Source organism: Perca fluviatilis, chromosome 18 (genome assembly GCF_010015445.1).
Source record: "Perca fluviatilis chromosome 18, GENO_Pfluv_1.0, whole genome shotgun sequence".
NCBI lineage: Eukaryota > Metazoa > Chordata > Actinopteri > Perciformes > Percidae > Perca > Perca fluviatilis.
Genome location: NC_053129.1, coordinates 35,462,643 through 35,482,642, shown reverse-complemented (window position 1 = coordinate 35,482,642; position 20,000 = coordinate 35,462,643). Strand labels below are relative to the sequence as shown.

The 20,000-nt window shown below is 47.6% G+C and overlaps 1 protein-coding gene across 2 annotated transcripts in view; it reads left to right on the top strand.

Moving 5' to 3' along the window:
- The window catches only part of LOC120546633 (kinesin-like protein KIF26A), a 54,945-nt gene that overhangs the window by 23,669 nt on the left and 11,276 nt on the right, over positions 1–20,000 (top strand). The window contains exons 8-12 of one of the 2 annotated variants that reach the window (XM_039781707.1): positions 1,889–2,051; positions 3,844–7,285; positions 17,784–17,950; positions 18,319–18,339; positions 19,029–19,179. In XM_039781707.1, the coding sequence (XP_039637641.1) occupies positions 1,889–2,051; positions 3,844–7,285; positions 17,784–17,950; positions 18,319–18,339; positions 19,029–19,179 (3,944 nt within the window). Of the gene's footprint in view, positions 1–1,888; positions 2,052–3,843; positions 7,286–17,757; positions 17,951–18,318; positions 18,340–19,028; positions 19,180–20,000 lie in introns of those variants that run through there. The other variant, XM_039781708.1, reaches the window with a different exon arrangement.

Below are 20,000 nucleotides of genomic sequence, written 5' to 3'. Positions count from 1 at the left end.
GGACCAGCAGAGGTCAAAGGGCACGAAGCCCAAACTCACAACAGATAAACCAAAGATCTCCGGAGGACACAAGCCAGTCTGGAGCCCTGAAGGCAGCATTTCACCTCGTTTCTGTCACTTTTTTCCAACATTTCAGTCGCCTTTATTTCCGAATTCTTTGCCATGTAACCAATGTTTTTGCCACTTTTTTCCTTCATTTTTGTCACTTTTCTGCAACATTTCATTCGCCTTTATATACGAAATTTTTGTCACTTTATTCAGTTTTTGTCATTTTTTTTCCGACATTTTTGTCATTTTTTCCCGATATTTTTGTCATTTTTTTTCCTACATTTTTCTCATTTTTTTCACAAAAGTTTTGTCATTTTTCCCCCCCAATATTTTAGTAATTCTTTCCCCGATATTTTTGTCATGTTTTCCAACGTTTTTGGGGCTGGCGGCCCTGGCTTTTCTTTTTAACAGCAGGATTTCATGGATGCCTCTCTCCGTATCTGACTTCAGATCACACATGTGTGGTGTGTAGTTCAAAGTGCTCTTCATTAAAGTGAAATGAGACCTCCTTCTGATTCCTTCCTGCTGATCTGTTGCATATCCTAATGAAAGGTTTCCAACATGTCAGTTGCCTTTATATCCGAAATTTTTTAATTTTTTCCTACATTTTTGTCACTTTTTTTCCAACATTTCAGTCGTCTTTATCTCCAAAAATTTTTGTCATTTTTTCCCAATATTTTAGTAATTTTTTTCTCAATATTTTTGTCATTTTTTTCCAACATTTCAGTCGCCTTTGTTTCCAAAGTTATTGTAACTTTTTTCAATTTTTTTTTTATTTTTTCCCAACATTTTTCTTACTTTTTCCCAACGTCTTTGCGTGTTTCTTTAATAGTTTTTGTCTCATTTTGCCGGTACTGGCGGCCCTGGCTTTTCTCCTCTCTGGTCTTTTTAACAGCAGGATTTCATGGACGCCTCTCTCCGTTTCTGACTTCAGATCACACATGTGTGGTGTGTAGTTCAAAGTGCTCTTCATTAAAGTGAAATGAGACCTCCTTCTGATTCCTTCCTGCTGATCTGTTGCATATCCTAATGAAAGGTTTCTGGGGTCCTGTGTGTGTGTGTGTTCGCTGTCGGCGCTCCGAAACATCCTGGCCCTCGCCAACGGCGCCAAGCACGTTCCCTACAGGTACCAGCTCGCATTTTAATGGACCAGCAGAGGTCAAAGGGCACGGAGCCCAAACTCACAACAGATGGACCAAAGATCCCCCGAGGACACAAACCAACCTGAAGCCCTGAAGGCAGCATTTCACCTTTTTTTAAATCGCTTTTTTCATAAACTTTCGTGACTTTTTTCCAATATTTTTGTCATTTTTTTCCAACATTTTTTTCAACAGTTTTGTCATTTTATTTCCAATATTTATATCAGTTATTTCCAAATATTTCTGTTGCCTTTTTTTCAAAAACTTTTGTCATTTTATTTCAACATTTTTGTCACCTTTTTTTCCAACATTTTTTTTCCAAAGTTTTTTTTCAAAATTTTTTGTCACTTATTTCCAAAATATTTGTCATTTTTTTCCAACATTTTTGTCATTTTTTCCCCAACATTTTTGTCATTTCTTTCTCCAATATTTATACACTTATTGCCGACATTTTGTCACTTTTTTCCAACCTCCTGGCTTTTCTCCTCTCTGGTCTTTTTAACAGCAGGATTTCTGTCTTCAGATCACACATGTGTGGTGTGTAGTTCAAAGTGCTCTTCATTAAAGTGAAATGAGACCTCCTTCTGATTCCTTCCTGCTGATCTGTTGCATATCCTAATGAAAGGTTTCTGGGGTCCTGGGGGGGGGTTCTAACGCCCGTCTCTGCTCTCTAACGAGGGGTTTCTTGATGTATTATTCAGGGACAGTAAGCTCGCCATGCTGCTCAGCGAATCCCTCGGCAACATCAACTGTCGGACCACGATGATCGCCCACGTCTCCGACTCGCCGGCCAGCTTCATGGAGACGCTGACCACCGTGCAGCTCGCCGCACGCATCCACCGCACCAGGAAGAACAAGTCCAAGGTACTGGAGGAAGTATTCTGATCCTTTACTGCAGTAGAAGTACTAATACCACACTGTAAAAAATACTCTGTTACAGTAAAAGTCTGTAAGTATCATTAAGAAAATGTAGTTAAATTATTAAAAGTAAAGAAAAATCCTTTTAGAAACTGGAAACAATCCAAAGAGCTCAATCAACTTTCTCTCTTGTGTGTGTGTGTGTGTGTGTGTGTGTGTGTGTGTGTGTGTGTGTGTGTGTGTGTGTGTGTGGTGTGTGTGTGTGTGTGTGTGTGTGAGTGTGTTTGTGTGTCTGGTTCTGTATGTGTGTGTGTGTGTGTGTCTGTTTCTGTATGTGTGTGTGTGTGTCTGTGTCTGTGTGTGTGTCTGTTTCTGTATGTGTGTGTGTGTATCTGTGTGTGTGTGTTTGTGTGTTTGTGTGTTTGTGTGTGTGTCTGTGTGTGTGTGTCTGTCTGTTTGTGTGTGTGTCTGTGTGTCTTTGTGTGTGTGTCTGTGTGTGTGTGTGTGTGTGTGTGTGTCTGTTTTGTGTGTCTGTCTGTTTGTGTGTGTCTGTGTGTGTGTGTGTGTGTGTGTGTGTGTGTGTGTGTGTGTGTGTGTGTGTGTGTGTGTGTGCACTTGTGTGTGTCTTTGTCTGTGTGTGTGTGTGTGTGTGTGTCTCTATGTTTGTGTGTGCGCGTGTGTAAAGGCTTTGTGATGATTTATTTGCCAGTTATTTCCATAATGATTGCAGTGAATCGGGACACTTTTAGGCGAGGCAGCTTTATTTCTATCACACACTTCAGCAAAAAAGGGGATTCAACATGTCTTCCTGAAGCTGCTGACAGTAAAAACTTTTTAATCGTTAATGTCCATCAGTAAGATCAGGTCAGAGAGTCAGAGAGTCTGAACTCAGCGAGACAGATAATCCATACCCCTGGTCCTACGGGAACGGTAGACTGTGGCGGGATGAAATCGGCTTTCACTCACATTAGAGGCTGTGTTTGTATTTTATTGACAGAGCCATATAGTTGCAAGCATACAGGGGAGGAGCCAGGTAATATAATAGAGTTCATAAACTCACGAGTACCACTGTATATAACAAAATAAAACATGTATAATTTATTGGGAAATTGGGTGGGAATTGTTGTATTGTGTAAATTATAAACAAGGTAAGCTGGTAGCTGGAGAGGTGCCAGTTCACCTCCTGGGCACTGCCAAGGTGCTCTTGAGCATGGCACCGAACCCCCAACTGCTCGGGGCGCCTGTCCATGTGCAGCCCCCCCACTCTGACATCTCTCCATTAGTCCATGTAGAGGTACTGAGCATGTGTGTGTAATTCAGGCCTGTGTGTAATGTGTGTAATAACAACAGAGTGAATAACACTGTAATTTCCCCTTGAGGGATAAATAAAGTATACATTATTATTAATATTATTATTATTATTATTATTATTATATGTGCATATATATATATATATATATATATATATATATATATATATATATATATATGTATATATATATTTTTATCTTCTTTACTCTCTATACGTATGTATGTATGTGCGTACGTATGTGTATGGATGTGTATGTGTATATAGGTGTATATCTTTATTTTTTTACTCTATGCTGCTATTTGGAGAGGATTGCTCCAACAGAATTTTGTTGTATCGCATACAATGACAATAAAGATCTATCTATCTATTATTATTATTATTATTATTATTATTATTATTATTATTAAAGTGGGGTCTAGGCCTACTCTATCTGTAAAGTGTGCTATGATTTGACCCTAAATTGAATTATTTCTTTGGTATCTGCAGAATGCCTCCAGTTCATCCGGAGGGGAGAGTTCCTGCGAGGAAGGCCCGCCTCATCGACCTCCTCATCTGCGACCCCTCCACCCTCGGACTGTAGCCCTGGACCCAGACACCCCCCTGCTGCTGTCCAGTGACCCCGAGTACTCCTCCAGCAGCGAACACTCCTGCGATACCGTGATCTACATTGGCCCGGGAGGGCTGGCCATCTCGGACCGAGAGCTCAGCGACAACGAGGGACCGCCTTCCTCCGTTCCAATCATCCCTTCCCTGACCAAAAAGCGAGTCAAAGATGCCCCCAGGTTTGACAGAGATCACTTGAAGTGTAACACGTTCGCAGAGCTGCAGGAGAGACTCGACTGCATTGATGGCAGCGAGGGTCCGGCTACGTTTGGCCCAGAAGCCAAAGCGGCACAAGCTGCAGCACTCAGGACTCAGACTGGAGCTGGTAAACCCACAGAGGCAACGTCTCCACCCAAATCTGTCGAGGTTTACCTTCACGGTTTCTTAGACAGAACGTCAACCGCATGCACCAATAAAACCGATCAGGATCGGAAATTCCCCTCAGCCGGCGGCCTCGTGGACACTTCCAAACGAACAAGTGCAGATGGGGAGAAACTGTCAGCCACCCCCTTTCAGCCTTGTGCGGTAAAGCAAGGTGGGACTTCTTCCGAGGACTCAGAGCCTGTAGTGCGAGAGAAAGTCTACTTCAGAGGGGGTGTACCCAAGCCGTCAGCCTCACCATCCTTACCAAGGACATCCAGGGCAGCATCTCAGCCCGGGGACGTGGTAGGTAGGACTCCCCCAGTGGGTATGAGCCAACCACTGGGGTCTCCCAACATGGAAAGGGCTTACAATCTTCGGGCTGCTCTGTTAGGAAGCTGCCTGGACAGGGATTTTTTGAGGACTACTGTTACGCTGCAGCAGCCTGTGGAGCTGAACGGCGAGGATGAGCTTGTGTTTACGGTCGTAGAGGAGCTTCCTCGTGGTCTTGTCCCAGACAACGGCCGCCCCTCCAACTCCAACTCCAACCTCCTCAGCTTCAACCGTGAGGCGTTATCCTCTGGATCTCGGCCTGTGAGCATCATCAGCAGTATAAACGACGAGTATGATGCTTACACATGTCGACAAGGAGCTGTGGGACCTGAAGTTGGCACTGACTCCCAGGAAGGCTTGTTTTCCCAACACGGAGACAAACAGTCAACTGTTGGCTCGCAGCCTAGTGAAGCGAGTGCTTATTCGGCTGAAAGGGACAGCACTCATTCAAGAAGGAGGCATTACTTACAGGACAAAATAAAGGCATCAGAGGATGCATCCATGCCAGACTTATTTCATAAACAGCCACTGTATGACATCAAGAACCCCCCTAATGACAGTCCCGTCTGTTTCTCAGAGCTGGACAGTTACTCTGTTCCTCCTAACAAACCTTCTTTCACCTTATCAGGAACAGAAACTCCAAGGATGTCAGCATGTCGACAAGGAGCTGTTGGACCTTTGGGTGTAGTTGGACCTGACTCCCAGGAAGTCTTGTTTTCCCAACATGGCGACAAACACTCGACTGTTGGGTCGCTGCCACGTAAAGTGAGTGCTGATGCGTCCGAAAGGGAAGGCACTCATTCAACAAACAAGCTTTACTTACGGGACAAAATCCTAGACACATCCATGCTAAGCTCGCCAAGTTTGTTTCATAAACAGCCATTTTTGCAGCACGGCATCAAGAGCTCCCTGAATGACAGCGGCTTCTGTTTCTCAGAGCTGGACAGTGACCCTGCTACGCCAAACAAAACGTCTTTGAAATGCCCTCCATCCCCATACCCCAACTCAACCAAAGCCTTTCTCAAAGGCTCTCCCAAAGTGAGACCGAATACTCTGAACAATGCGGTGTCAGCCCAGATTCCTCATCATGCCGCCCATTCCAGTCTTCCCAGGAAAAACAAGCCTACCTCATGTGCACCTGAAGGCAGACATGATGGCTTTTTGCTTCAGGGAAGCAGTCAGCTTGATCCCAGAGAGATTGAGTTTCTCTCTGCAGGTAAGCCACCGAGAAGTGGCACGAGTAGTGTTTCCTCTAAGAGGCCCGGAGGGAACAGTAATAGTGTACCCCGCCCACCAAGGGCACAAATGTCATCTTCAGCTCAGAGGATTGTGGATGGTTGTGAGAAGTCTAACAGCAGGAGAGGAGATACTCTCATCAAGCTGCCACGACTCACCCGAGGGGCCACGACTTTAGGAACTGTTTCTGCTCCCCAGAGTCTTGAATCGAAATGGTTTCATGAGGGCACTTCAGTCACAGGAGCCCTGAGGTTTTCATCCTTGGGAAAGAAGTCAAATGGGCAGAAAAGCAGCAGTGTTATCTCCAAGTCTGGATCTGGAAACATCTCCCCTCCTGCGCCAGCTGTCAGACAGTCGAGCCAAGAACAAAAGACAAGGACTGCGCTGTCTCCAAGTGCCTTTAAAACAAGTAGCGAAACCGGAAAGTTTTCATTCCCTAGAACATCAACCTCAGAGGAAGAATTCAACATCAAGCTTCGGGCAGATTCATTTAGCCACAGGACAGCTAGTTTAAAAACTGACCCTGCCAGGACATTTTCAAGCCTGAAGACACGAGGGGCTAAAGCAGAATCTTCCAGGTACTACGGGAGTATGATGTCTCTGGAGAGATATGACAGTCAAACTTTAGCTGGCTCCAAGCCCGAACTGTCCAGTAGATCCAACAGATCAGTGCCAAGACTCGAGAGTCCAGCCCACACCTCCACATCTGCTTCTTCCTCTGAATTTTCTCTCGGTGTCTTTGCAACTCCAAGCAAACTGGGGCCGGTCAGAGGCAACAACAGCAGCAGCTCGCGAGCAGCAGTTTCTGCTGGATCGAAGGTTCGAACTCTGTCTACTAGCGGTTCAAAGAGCCTGATCTCCCCTAAACCTCTCGACAATACAACTGGACGAAACACAAGCCTACCGCCGACTTGCAAGTCCACAGCTCGGTCAGGGGTGGGAGCCAAGATAGGAAGAGGCACCGTCATGGGCACAAAGCAGGCAATCAGCAGGGTGGCTAACAGCCGTGTTAGCGAGCTAGCCACTAGCCAAAAACTCAACAGGGGGGCGGGAGTAACAGGAAGCGATGGCTCTGACCGCGGGACAAGTAGCGTCAGCGGGTCGCCAATCGACACGCAGCTTCCTTCACCTTACAGCAAGATCACAGCGCCACGAAGGCCACAGCGCTACAGCAGCGGGCACGGCAGCGATAACAGCAGCGTCCTCAGCGGCGAGCTGCCCCCCGCCATGGGTCGCACCGCCCTGTTTTACCACAGCGGCGCGAGCAGCGGCTACGAGAGTATGATCCGCGACAGCGAGACGACCGGCAGCACGTCTTCAGCGCACGACTCGATGAGCGAGAGCCGAGGGTCCAGCAGAAGCAGGGTTTCTAAATCGCCCAAGAAGAGAGGAAATGGTGAGAGAGAAAAAGATCAATTATTTGCATTTCCCACGCACGCTATCAGACACACACACACACACACAAACGCACACACACACACACACAAAGACAAACGCACACACACACAGAGACAAACACACACATACACACACAAACACACACACACAGACACACAGACACCCACAAACGCACACACAGACACCCACAAACGCACACACACAAAAAACGCACACACACACACACACACACACACACACACACACACATACACACACACACAACACCCCAAACCCCACACAAAAAAAACAACAAACAAAAACATACACACACACAACACCACACACACATACACATCAACACAACACACACACACACACACACACCACAAAACACACACACATACACAACAACACACCCCCACATACACAATACACACCCACCCACAACACATACACACAAAACACACACAAAATACACAAAAACACCGACACACATACACACCCCACAAACACACATACACGCATACACCACAACACACACACACACACACACACACACAGACACACACCCACAAACACATCAATAAAAAAATACACCACCATAAAAACAACCCAAATAAAACACACACACACACCCACATAAACACATCACATCAACAAAAAACACACAAAAAAACACATACACACACATCCACACAAAAAACCACACACACACACACAAAACACACACATAATAATACAATACAAAAAAACACACACAATATCAAAATACAACATACATACACACATACCACACATCCACAATACACATCACATAATACATATACACACACATCCAAAATAAAATAATACAATAATAAAATACATCACATACCACATAAAACGCACCTACACCACATAAAATAACAATAATAATATACACACATACATCCAATATCATCATCATCACACAATACATACATAACACATATACATCCACACATAACACATACACCCACAAACATATCATCAATAACAAAACGCCATCACACATACACATACACACCCCACAAACTAATCAAAATCAATACCAACAAAACAACAATCTAACACACACACAATTATTTGAAGTATTTAAAGTCTTCGGCTCCCAAATCTTGTAAAGTTCTGAGGAGGTCCGATGTCGCCACCTTTTGTCGCTGCAAACATTCAAAAGAAAATCATCACCGTATAGCATTTATTTGGGTTATAAAATCCTCAGATTATCAAAACAGGCCAGTTTTGTAAATTGAGTTATGATGATTTTGTTTATGATTTTTTAAGCGGACGAAATGGGTTTCCTCAGGAGGGTCTCCCTTAGAGATAGGGTGAGAAGCTCAGTCATCCATGAAAGGAAAGGAGCCAGTTGAGGTGGTTCGGGCATCTGGTAAGGATGCCCCCTGGGCGCCTCCCTAGGGAGGTGTTCCAGGCCCGTCCAGCTGGGAGGAGGTCTCAGGGAAGACCCAGGACTAGGTGGAGGGGCTTCCAGCTGGGAGGAGGCCTCGGGGAAGACCCAGGACTAGGTGGAGGGGCTTCCAGCTGGGAGGAGGCCTCGGGGAAGACCCAGGACTAGGTGGAGGGAGGTCCAGCTGGGAGGAGGTCTCAGGGAAGACCCAGGACTAGCTGGAGGGAGGTCCAGCTGGGAGGAGGTCTCAGGGAAGACCCAGGACTAGCTGGAGGGAGGTCCAGCTGGGAGGAGGTCTCAGGGAAGACCCAGGACTAGGTGGAGGGGCGTCCAGCTGGGAGGAGGTCTCAGGGAAGACCCAGGACTAGCTGGAGGGAGGTCCAGCTGGGAGGAGGTCTCAGGGAAGACCCAGGACTAGGGTGGGAGGGCGTCCAGCTGGGAGGAGGTCTCAGGGAAGACCCAGGACTAGCTGGAGGGAGGTCCAGCTGGGAGGAGGTCTCAGGGAAGACCCAGGACTAGGTGGAGGGAGGTCCAGCTGGGAGGAGGTCTCGGGAAGACCCAGGACTAGGTGGAGGGGCGTCCAGCTGGGAGGAGGTCTCAGGGAAGACCCAGGACTAGCTGGAGGGAGGTCCAGCTGGGAGGAGGTCTCAGGGAAGACCCAGGACTAGGTGGAGGGAGGTCCAGCTGGGAGGAGGTCTCAGGGAAGACCCAGGACTAGGTGGAGGGGCTTCCAGCTGGGAGGAGGTCTCAGGGAAGACCCAGGACTAGCTGGAGGGAGGTCCAGCTGGGAGGAGGTCTCAGGGAAGACCCAGGACTAGGTGGAGGGAGGTCCAGCTGGGAGGAGGTCTCGGGAAGACCCAGGACTAGGTGGGAGGGGCTTCCAGCTGGGAGGAGGCCTCGGGGAAGACCCAGGACTAGGTGGAGGGAGGTCCAGCTGGGAGGAGGTCTCAGGGAAGACCCAGGACTAGCTGGAGGGAGGTCCAGCTGGGAGGAGGTCCCCGGGAAGACCCAGGACTAGCTGGAGGGAGGTCCAGCTGGGAGGAGGTCTCAGGGAAGACCCAGGACTAGGTGGAGGGGCTTCCAGCTGGGAGGAGGTCTCAGGGAAGACTCCAGGACTAGCTGGGAGGGAGGTCCAGCGGGGAGGAGGTCTCAGGGAAGACCCAGGACTAGGTGGAGGGAGGTCCAGCTGGGAGGAGGTCTGCGGGAAGACTCGGATAGGACTAGCTGGAGGGAGGTCCAGCTGGGAGGAGGTCTCAGGGAAGACCCAGGACTAGCTGGAGGGAGGTCCAGCTGGGAGGAGGTCTCAGGGAAGACCCAGGACTAGCTGGAGGGAGGTCCAGCTGGGAGGAGGTCTCAGGGAAGACCCAGGACTAGGTGGAGGGAGGTCCAGCTGGGAGGAGGTCTCGGGGAAGACCCAGGACTAGGTGGAGGGAGGTCCAGCTGGGAGGAGGTCTCGGGGAAGACCCAGGACTAGGTGGAGGGCTTCCCAGCTGGGAGGAGGTGTCAGGAAGGCCCAGGACTAGGTGGAGGGAGGTCCAGCTGGGAGGAGGTCTCAGGGAAGACCCAGGACTAGGTGGAGGGACTTCCAGCTGGGAGGAGGCCTCGGGGAAGACCCAGGACTAGGTGGAGGGATGTCCAGCTGGGAGGAGGTCTCGGGGAAGACCCAGGACTAGGTGGAGGGACGTCCAGCTGGGAGGAGGCCTCGGGGAAGACCCAGGACTAGGTGGAGGGGCGTCCAGCTGGGAGGAGGTCTCAGGGAAGACCCAGGACTAGGTGGAGGGAGGTCCAGCTGGGAGGAGGTCTCGGGAAGACCCAGGACTAGGTGGAGGGACTTCCAGCTGGGAGGAGGCCTCGGGAAGACCCAGGACTAGGTGGAGGGACTTCCAGCTGGGAGGAGGTCTCGGGGAAGACCCAGGACTAGGTGGAGGGACTTCCAGCTGGGAGGAGGCCTCGGGGAAGACCCAGGACTAGGTGGAGGGACGTCCAGCTGGGAGGAGGTCTCGGGGAAGACCCAGGACTAGGTGGAGGGACTTCCAGCTGGGAGGAGGCCTCGGGGAAGACCCAGGACTAGGGTGGAGGGGTTCCCAGCTGGGAGGGGAGGTCTCAGGGAAGACCCAGGACTAGGTGGAGGGAGGTCCAGCTGGGAGGAGGTCTCGGGAAGACCCAGGACTAGGTGGGAGGGACTTCCAGCTGGGAGGAGGCCTCGGGGAAGACCCAGGACTAGGTGGAGGGACTTCCAGCTGGGAGGAGGTCTCGGGGAAGACCCAGGACTAGGTGGAGGGACTTCCAGCTGGGAGGAGGCCTCGGGGAAGACCCAGGACTAGGTGGAGGGAGGTCCAGCTGAGAGGAGGTCTCGGGGAAGACCCAGGACTAGGTGGAGGGACTTCCAGCTGGGAGGAGGTCTCGGGGAAGACCCAGGACTAGGTGGAGGGACTTCCAGCTGGGAGGAGGCCTCGGGGAAGACCCAGGACTAGGTGGAGGGACTTCCAGCTGGGAGGAGGTCTCGGGGAAGACCCAGGACTAGGTGGAGGGACTTCCAGCTGGGAGGAGGTCTCGGGGAAGACCCAGGACTAGGTGGAGGGAGGTCCAGCTGGGAGGAGGTCTCGGGGAAGACCCAGGACTAGGTGGAGGGAGGTCCAGCTGGGAGGAGGTCTCAGGGAAGACCCAGGACTAGGTGGAGGGAGGTCCAGCTGGGCGGAGGTCTCGGGGAAGACCCAGGACTAGGTGGAGGGACTTCCAGCTGGGAGGAGGCCCCGGGGAAGACCCAGGACTTGGAGGTGGAGGGAGGTCCAGCTGGGAGGAGGTCTCGGGAAGACCCAGGACTAGGTGGGAGGGAGGTCCAGCTGGGGAGGAGGCCCCCGGGGAAGACCCAGGACTAGGTGGAGGGACTTCCAGCTGGGAGGAGGCCTCGGGGAAGACCCAGGACTAGGTGGAGGGAGGTCCAGCTGGGAGGAGGTCTCAGGGAAGACCCAGGACTAGGTGGAGGGAGGTCCAGCTGGGCGGAGGTCTCGGGGAAGACCCAGGACTAGGTGGAGGGACTTCCAGCTGGGAGGAGGCCTCGGGGAAGACCCAGGACTAGGTGGAGGGAGGTCCAGCTGGGAGGAGGTCTCGGGGAAGACCCAGGACTAGGTGGAGGGAGGTCCAGCTGGGAGGAGGCCTCGGGGAAGACCCAGGACTAGGTGGAGGGACTTCCAGCTGGGAGGAGGCCTCGGGGAAGACCCAGGAATAGGTGGAGGGACTTCCAGCTGGGAGGAGGCCTCGGGGAAGACCCAGGACTAGGTGGAGGGACGTCCAGCTGGGAGGAGGTCTCAGGGAAGACCCAGGACTAGGTGGAGGGAGGTCCAGCTGGGAGGAGGTCTCAGGGAAGACCCAGGACTAGGTGGAGGGAGGTCCAGCTGGGAGGAGGTCTCAGGGAAGACCCAGGACTAGGTGGAGGGATTATATCTCCAACCTGGCCTGGGAACGCCTCGGGATCCCCCAGTCGGAGCTGGTTAATGTGGCTCGGGAAAGGGAAGTTTGGGGTCCCCTGCTGGAGCTGCTCCCCCCGCGACCCGACACCGGATAAGCGGACGAAGATGGATGGATGGATGATTTTTTTATTAGTTTAAAGTTAAAGCGTAGCCTTGGGTCTTTTTGTGAATGTAACCCGAGTCAAACCTTTGTTTAAAAGCATAATTAGGACGGAAAGGCCACTTTTATGATTGATCGTATTCTCGTTTTTCAGTCAAATGGCCTTCTGAATGGGAGTGCTAGGGGCTCTGCTATGCTAGCATCAAATTCATTATTTTTAAACCAGTAGAGCCAGTCGGGCAGATCAGTCTCCCCGAGTTAAGTAAAGTTCCTCAGAACACACCAAAGAGACGAGACGTAATGCGTCTCCGTAACAGCAGCTGACACACACACACACACAAACACACACACACAAACACACACATACACACACAAACACACACACACAAACACACACACACATACACACACACACACACAAACACACAAACACACACACAAAAACACACAGACACACACACACAGACACACACACACACAGACACACACACAAACACACACAAACACACACACACAGACACACACACACACAAACACACGCACATACACACACACACAAACACACATACACACACACACACACACACACACACACACACACACACACACACACAAACACACACACACACAAACACACTAACACAAATACACACACACAGACATACACACACACACAAACACACAGACATACACACACACAAACACACACACACAAACACATACACACACAAACACACACACACACACACAAACACACAGACACACACACACAAACACACACACACACAAACACACACACACACAAACACACAACACACACACACAAACACACACATCATAACACACACACAACACACAAAAACACACACAAACAAATACACACACCACACACACACAAACACACACACACACACACACACACAAACACACAACACACACACAAACACAACACATACAACATACACACACAAACACACACAACACAAACACATACACAAACACACACACACACAAAACACACACAACACACATACACACACAAACACATCACAAACACACACACAAACACACAGACACACACACACAAATACACACACACACACACATACACACACACACACACACACACACACATACACACACACACACACACACACACAGTTGCGTTTCCGTCCTAATTCCCATACTTTTAAACGAAAGTTTGACTCAGGTACATTCAATAAAAAAAATCTAGGTTGCATTTTGGCGACAGTAATGCTTTAAATAAAGCGAAAAAGCAGACAAAAAGCAGACAAAAAGCAGACAAAAAGCAGACAAAAAGCAGACAAAAAGCAGACAAAAAGCAGAAAAAAAATGTCAAAAAAAAAAAAGCTTACAAAATGTCTCTGATACAGATGATGTTGGCATGACAACGTCTGCTGAGCACATTGAAGAGTACAGGTATTACTAGAGAAGGGAACATCTATCTAAAGGCTCCTCTCTGATATTTCGCTGCATGAATTCATCTCTTGCCGCGGCTTTATCCGGACATCTACGATGAGGCTAGCATAGCAGAGCCCCTAGCACTCCCATTCAGAAGGCCATTTGACCCAAAAACGAAAATATGGTCAATCTTAAAAGTGGCGTTTCCGTCCTAATTATAATGTACACACATACACACACACGCGCACACAGAGACACACATACACACACACACACACGCGCGCACACAGAGACACACATACACGCACACACAGACATGAACACACAAACACACACATACATGAACACATACACGCACAGACACACAAACACACACATACATGAACACACACACAGACGCACACACACACACACGCGCACACACACACAGACATGAACACATACACGCACAGACACACAAACACACACATACATGAACACACACACAGACGCACGCCACACACACACACAGACACACACACAGAGACGCATGCACACACACAGAGACACACACACACACAGAGAGACACACACACAAACACACACATACACACACAGAGACGCATGCACACACACACACAAATGAACACACAGACACACAAACACACACATACATGAACACACACACACGCACACACACACACACACACACACACACACATGTAATAGTTGATGAATGCTGAGCACATTGAAGAGTACAGGTATTACTACAGAGGGAACATCTATCAAAGGCTCCTCTCTGATATGTCGCTGCATCAATTCATCTCTTGCCGCGGCTTTATCCGGACATCTACAGCCGTGCACGTTATCTGTGCCGGCGTTGCACGTTATCTGTGCCGGCGTGGTGTTTTCTGCCTCTGTTCCCGTACGGCAGCTGATTGTGATGCAGCCTGACGCATCGCAGCGCTCTGGGATCTGCACGCCATCAGTCCGAGGAGCTCATGAATATTTCATAAAGCCGCTGAGATTCCCGCGGTACATATCCAACTCCAATTATCACCCACGCACCCTCCCTCCCCATCCACACACACTCGATGGCACACACACACACACACACACACATACTCGCACACAGCACACACACACAAAAACACACAGACACACACACAGACACACATACACACACAGAGATACACGCACGCACACACACACAGATGCACGCACACACTCACAGACACAAATTCAACAGCACACACACAGACACACACAAAGACACACACACGCGCACACACACACACAGATGCACGCACACACACACACACAGACACACCACACACACAACAATAACAACACGATCACCACCTACCACCACACACACAGATGCACGCACACACACACATAGACACACAAAAATTAAACAAAAGCATTAATACAAAGCAGCGAAAAGATCAGAGAAAATCATAAAGAAGGGAGAGATCTGTTTCTGTCTTCCCTTAAAGATGAACTGAACTGGAATTTGAGTAAAGGTGATATAACAGATGTGTTTTATTTCTTCTCGTTGGTACAGTGATTCAAATGGCTGAATCTGTTAAAAGGGATAAAATGGTGCATTCAAAGTGTTGTTGTGTGCTACGTCACTGGCATGGTAAGCAGCCATGGAACGTAAACAGTCAGAGGCTAATGGACATGGTGAGGAAACTGAAACCAGCAGGTCTAGGGGTCTTACTGTATTACCCCTGGCTGCAGTAATAAGTTGTATAGGGCTAAGGCAGCTTGGGTTACAATACATTTCCACACCTTTGACAAGGAAACCAGTCCTCAACTCATGGCTAGCTGCTTTGGCTAGCTGCTTTAAAACTGGCTAGCCCTCCAACAGCCCCTGGTTTTAGAGTCTGTAGCGAGCATTTTTTAGCGACAGACTATTTAGAGAGCTGTACTTTTGATATAACAGGGTCACTGGTGAGGGTTAAGTCCAGCAGACTGAAACCTGAGGCCATACCCTCATTGATCGACTCTTCAGGCTACAGTACCAACCCGGACTCACGGCAACAAAGCGCCACACGCAGGGACGCCATCCCCGATCGCCCGGGCGAAAGTCCTGTTGTTGTTTGACCCATCCACCACCCCGACCAACCTCCCTACGCGGATTTTCAGCTTTTTATATCACTCCCTACCATTTTCGTGCTGTGACCACAAAATATGCTTCCCATTGAAATACATTACTTCACATTTTCGTGTTGTCCGACACATCAAAACCGACAAAAACGTCTCTGTGAACACGTATCAATAGATTAAGAACGTTGACATTTACACGAACTGCTGTGAGACCGGGCTGACTGTACAGGGCCGACCGATAGACCAACGGCAAGTACCAACACCAGCGATGCTCTCTGCCGCAGAGACAGGGCGCTGAAACGCTCCCATCAGGCAGAGGACAGAGAGGGATGTTCAAATTCAAATTCAAAGAACTTTATTTATCCGTTAGGAACTTCATTTGTGTTGTGCATCAGTGCATGTACAGTACCACAAACACAGCATAATCTAACACACACGCACGCACACCGCGCGCACACCCACACACACACACACACACACACACACACACACACACACACACACACACACACACACACACACACACACACACACACACACACACACACACACACACACACACAGTTCCATATAGACAAATTGTAAATAGTTACCAATAAATTACTAAAGTTACATAAGTACAGTAAAAAGAGTACAGCAAAATGTTAAATAAAATAATAAGCATTAAGCATTAAAAAACAGTTACATAAATTACATTACAAAAAGTTAAAATAGTAAATGTGTCAATCATTCATATTTCTGATAGATGTAGGCACAAAACTTGTCATGGCTCTCTTGGTCCTGAATATAAGTGATCTGTATCTCTGGCCTGAAGGTAAAAGACAATAGTGTGCTGTTCAGCTGTTATCCAGCATGCTAGCTAGTCTACTAGGCAAAGGGCTGGATTTATCGTTGTTGTCACATACATAAAACACGTACATATTCACGTACATGCACAAATAAAGCCTAACGTGTGGGCTTTATAGCGTTCAACAAAACTGAGACCGACACACTGGGTATTCATTGAAACTGAGTCACTAAACCAAGCTACCACACGCTCCAACCTAGGGAAAGGGCTAGCAGCTAAACACGTTGGAAACACTTATGTCAAACTCAGTATCCTAGTTCCATAGTAAGAGGTATCTGTGTAATATCCATCAACGACCACAAGGAAAGAATCTGCCAACTCTACACTAGCCTAAAGTAAACGGCCAAACTCGTGAATCCTCCGTGCATCTAGGGTCAACCTGGGGTGACTCTCCTACGGGCAGCAAACTTTTTCTTTTTTCAAACTTTGATGTTTGGAGTTTGGACACACCTTCTCATTCAATGTGTTTCTTTATTTTCATGACTATTTACATTGTAGATTCTCACTGAAGGCATCAAAACTATGAATGAACACATATGGAATTATGTACTTAACAAAAAAGTGTGAAATAACTGAAAACATGTCTTATATTTTAGATTCTTCAAAGTAGCCACCCTTTGCTTTTTTGATAACTCTGCAAACCCCTTGGTGTTCTCTCAATGAGCTTCATGAGGTAGTCACCTGAAATGGTTTTACCTTCACAGGTGTGCTTTGTCAAGGTTCATTAGTGGAAGTTTTCCTTTATTAATAAAAAAGCAAAGGGTGGCTACTTTGAAGAATCTAAAATATAAGACATGTTTTCAGTTATTTCACACTTTTTTGTTAAGTACATAATTCCATATGTGTTCATTTATAGTTTTGATGCCTTCAGTGAGAATCTACAATGTAAATAGTCATGAAAATAAAAAGGAAACACATTGAATGAGAAGGTGTCAAAACTTTTGGCCTGTACTGTACCTTCGCAGGTCCTACCATGCCAGTGACGTCATCGAAATTGTCAGCGTTATAATACTAACAAACATAATTTTTGTGTTGCTTAAAAAAGCTATATTGATTTTTTTTTATAAAATTTTTGAGTGTAATTCATTTTTATTTGTCGTAACCAACACATTATCAACGCAGATTTTTTCAGTTCAGTTCATCTTTAACTTCCGTCAGGTGGTTTCCTGCGGCGGCGGCTGATTCCCGCCCCCCTCCCAGACAGGAAGTGGGCGGAGCTTCCCTCGCTGGGCGGCGCCCTGAAGGAGCCCTTCGAGATCAAAGTGTACGAGATCGATAACGTGGAGCGTCTGCAGACGAGCTGGGAGGAGGCAGCGGGGTCAGAGGTCAGAATACACATCTGTTACCAGATAGTTTGGTTCATACATGGACAGAACTATATATATATATATATATATATATATATATATATATATATATATATATATATATATATATATATATATATAATGTACTACTTTCAAAGTTTTTGTGGCTGTGCCTGTGTGTTGTTTTACTCAACATTTTGGGCTTTTTTTTCTTCTTCTTATCTTTATCTTTGGACTGCCGGCACCCCTAGCATTTCCATATATATATATATATATATACAGTATATATTTCTAAATATAGTGTATACAGTGTACTATATATACAGTATATACTGCCTGTCCTGCTGGCCTTTCTGTGATCTTGTCTTTCTGTCTTCTCTCTGCAGCCGTTCCAAGATGTCGAAAAAGTGAGTTTAACAATCAGCAAACTAATGTTCATCTAATGTCTAATAATCTAATCTAATTTATCTAACCCCTCCCTCCGAGATCCTAAAGTCTCTCAAAGTGTCTCTCCTCAGGAAGTTGTCATCAAATGATTTCTTTTTGATGCATTTAAATAATTTTTTGGGGGCATTTTAGGCCTTTATTTTGACAGGACAGCTGAAGACATGAAAGGGTTGTTGTGTTTGTGTTGTGTTGTGTTCAGGGCCTGTTGTGCTTGTGTTGTGTTCAGGTACGAGGTATCTGTGCAGTATCTGTTGTGTTTGTGTTGTGATGTGTTCAGGGTCTGTTGTGTTCTGTTGTTTTCAGGGCCTGTTGTGCTTTTGTTGTGTTCAGGGTCTGTTATGCTTGTGTTGTGTTCAGGGTCTGTTGTGTTGTGTTGTGTTCAGGGTCTGTTGTGTTGTGTTCAGGGCCTGTTGTGTTTGTGTTGTGTTCAGGGTCTGTTGTGCTTGTGTTGTGTTCAGAGTCTGTTGTGTTCAGGGTCTGTTGTGTTCTGTTGTGTTCAGGGTCTGTTGTGTTCAGGGCCTGTTGTTCTTGTGTTCTGTTGTGTTCAGGGCCTGTTGTGTTCTGTTGTGTTCAGGGCCTGTTGTGTTCTGTTGTGTTCAGGGTCTGTTGTGTTCAGGGTCTGCTGTGCTTGTTTTTGTGTTGTGTTCAGGGTCTGCAGTACTTTAACGGGCGTCTGAGGATGCTGGAGAAGCGGCAGCAGAAGATCAGAGAGCTGCAGAGGAAACACGATCGGCTGAAAGAGGAGCTGGACGAAGCCAAGAGCCGGCTGATGCTGCACAGCCACAAGTGGAGCGGAGACTGTGAGTACTGGTCTGCAATCATTCTCCGTATGTTCATTCATCGTGTTTAGTTTAGTTCATTTACACATCACTAGCTTGATGCAAAGCGGAGATGGGGACTCGGACTCGAGTCATATTGTACCGAACTGCGTGGGAAGCAACGAGAGCAACAAATGTCAATAAACATTAACACTAAATCAGCCAAAACACTAACTAACCATAGACAGTATATAGGAATGGACCAACAGACCCCATGTCTCTGGACGGAGACCAGTGAAGGATATTAGAAGTCACTTTTCCGGTGATCTCTTGCTTTACTGAGCAGCCTCCAACTGACAGAAACAACGTAGATGTGACGTGAGCAACCTGTCTGAAAGTGTGAAGTCTTCTGGTAGCTGTGCCGAGAGAAATCTCAATCATTCCCAATCTTACAGAGACGGAGAGCGTAGGTATATGTAAGGAGATAACATAGGCACAGGCTAATTACTGATCACTAGCATGCTAGTTAACATTAGTCATTACTGATCACTAACATGCTAGTTAACATTAGTCATTACTGATCACTAACATGCTAGTTAACATTAGTAATTAAACAGATAATGGAAGTCCAAACTGCCTGTGAGCTTCTCCTGTACTATACGGTAATTCCTCTACTGTGTGACAGTAAGTCTCGTGGTTATGACCCAATCGTTAGCCTATTGTTATAAAAGCGGTCATCTGGAGCCATAACGTGAGCTACAAGGTAATGGAGCCTTTTATACATTGTCGTGTTTCTTTAGAAATAAACAACGGACAAATAGAGTCTTTAAACTCTTCAGATGTAAAGTTATTCTCTGTCAGAG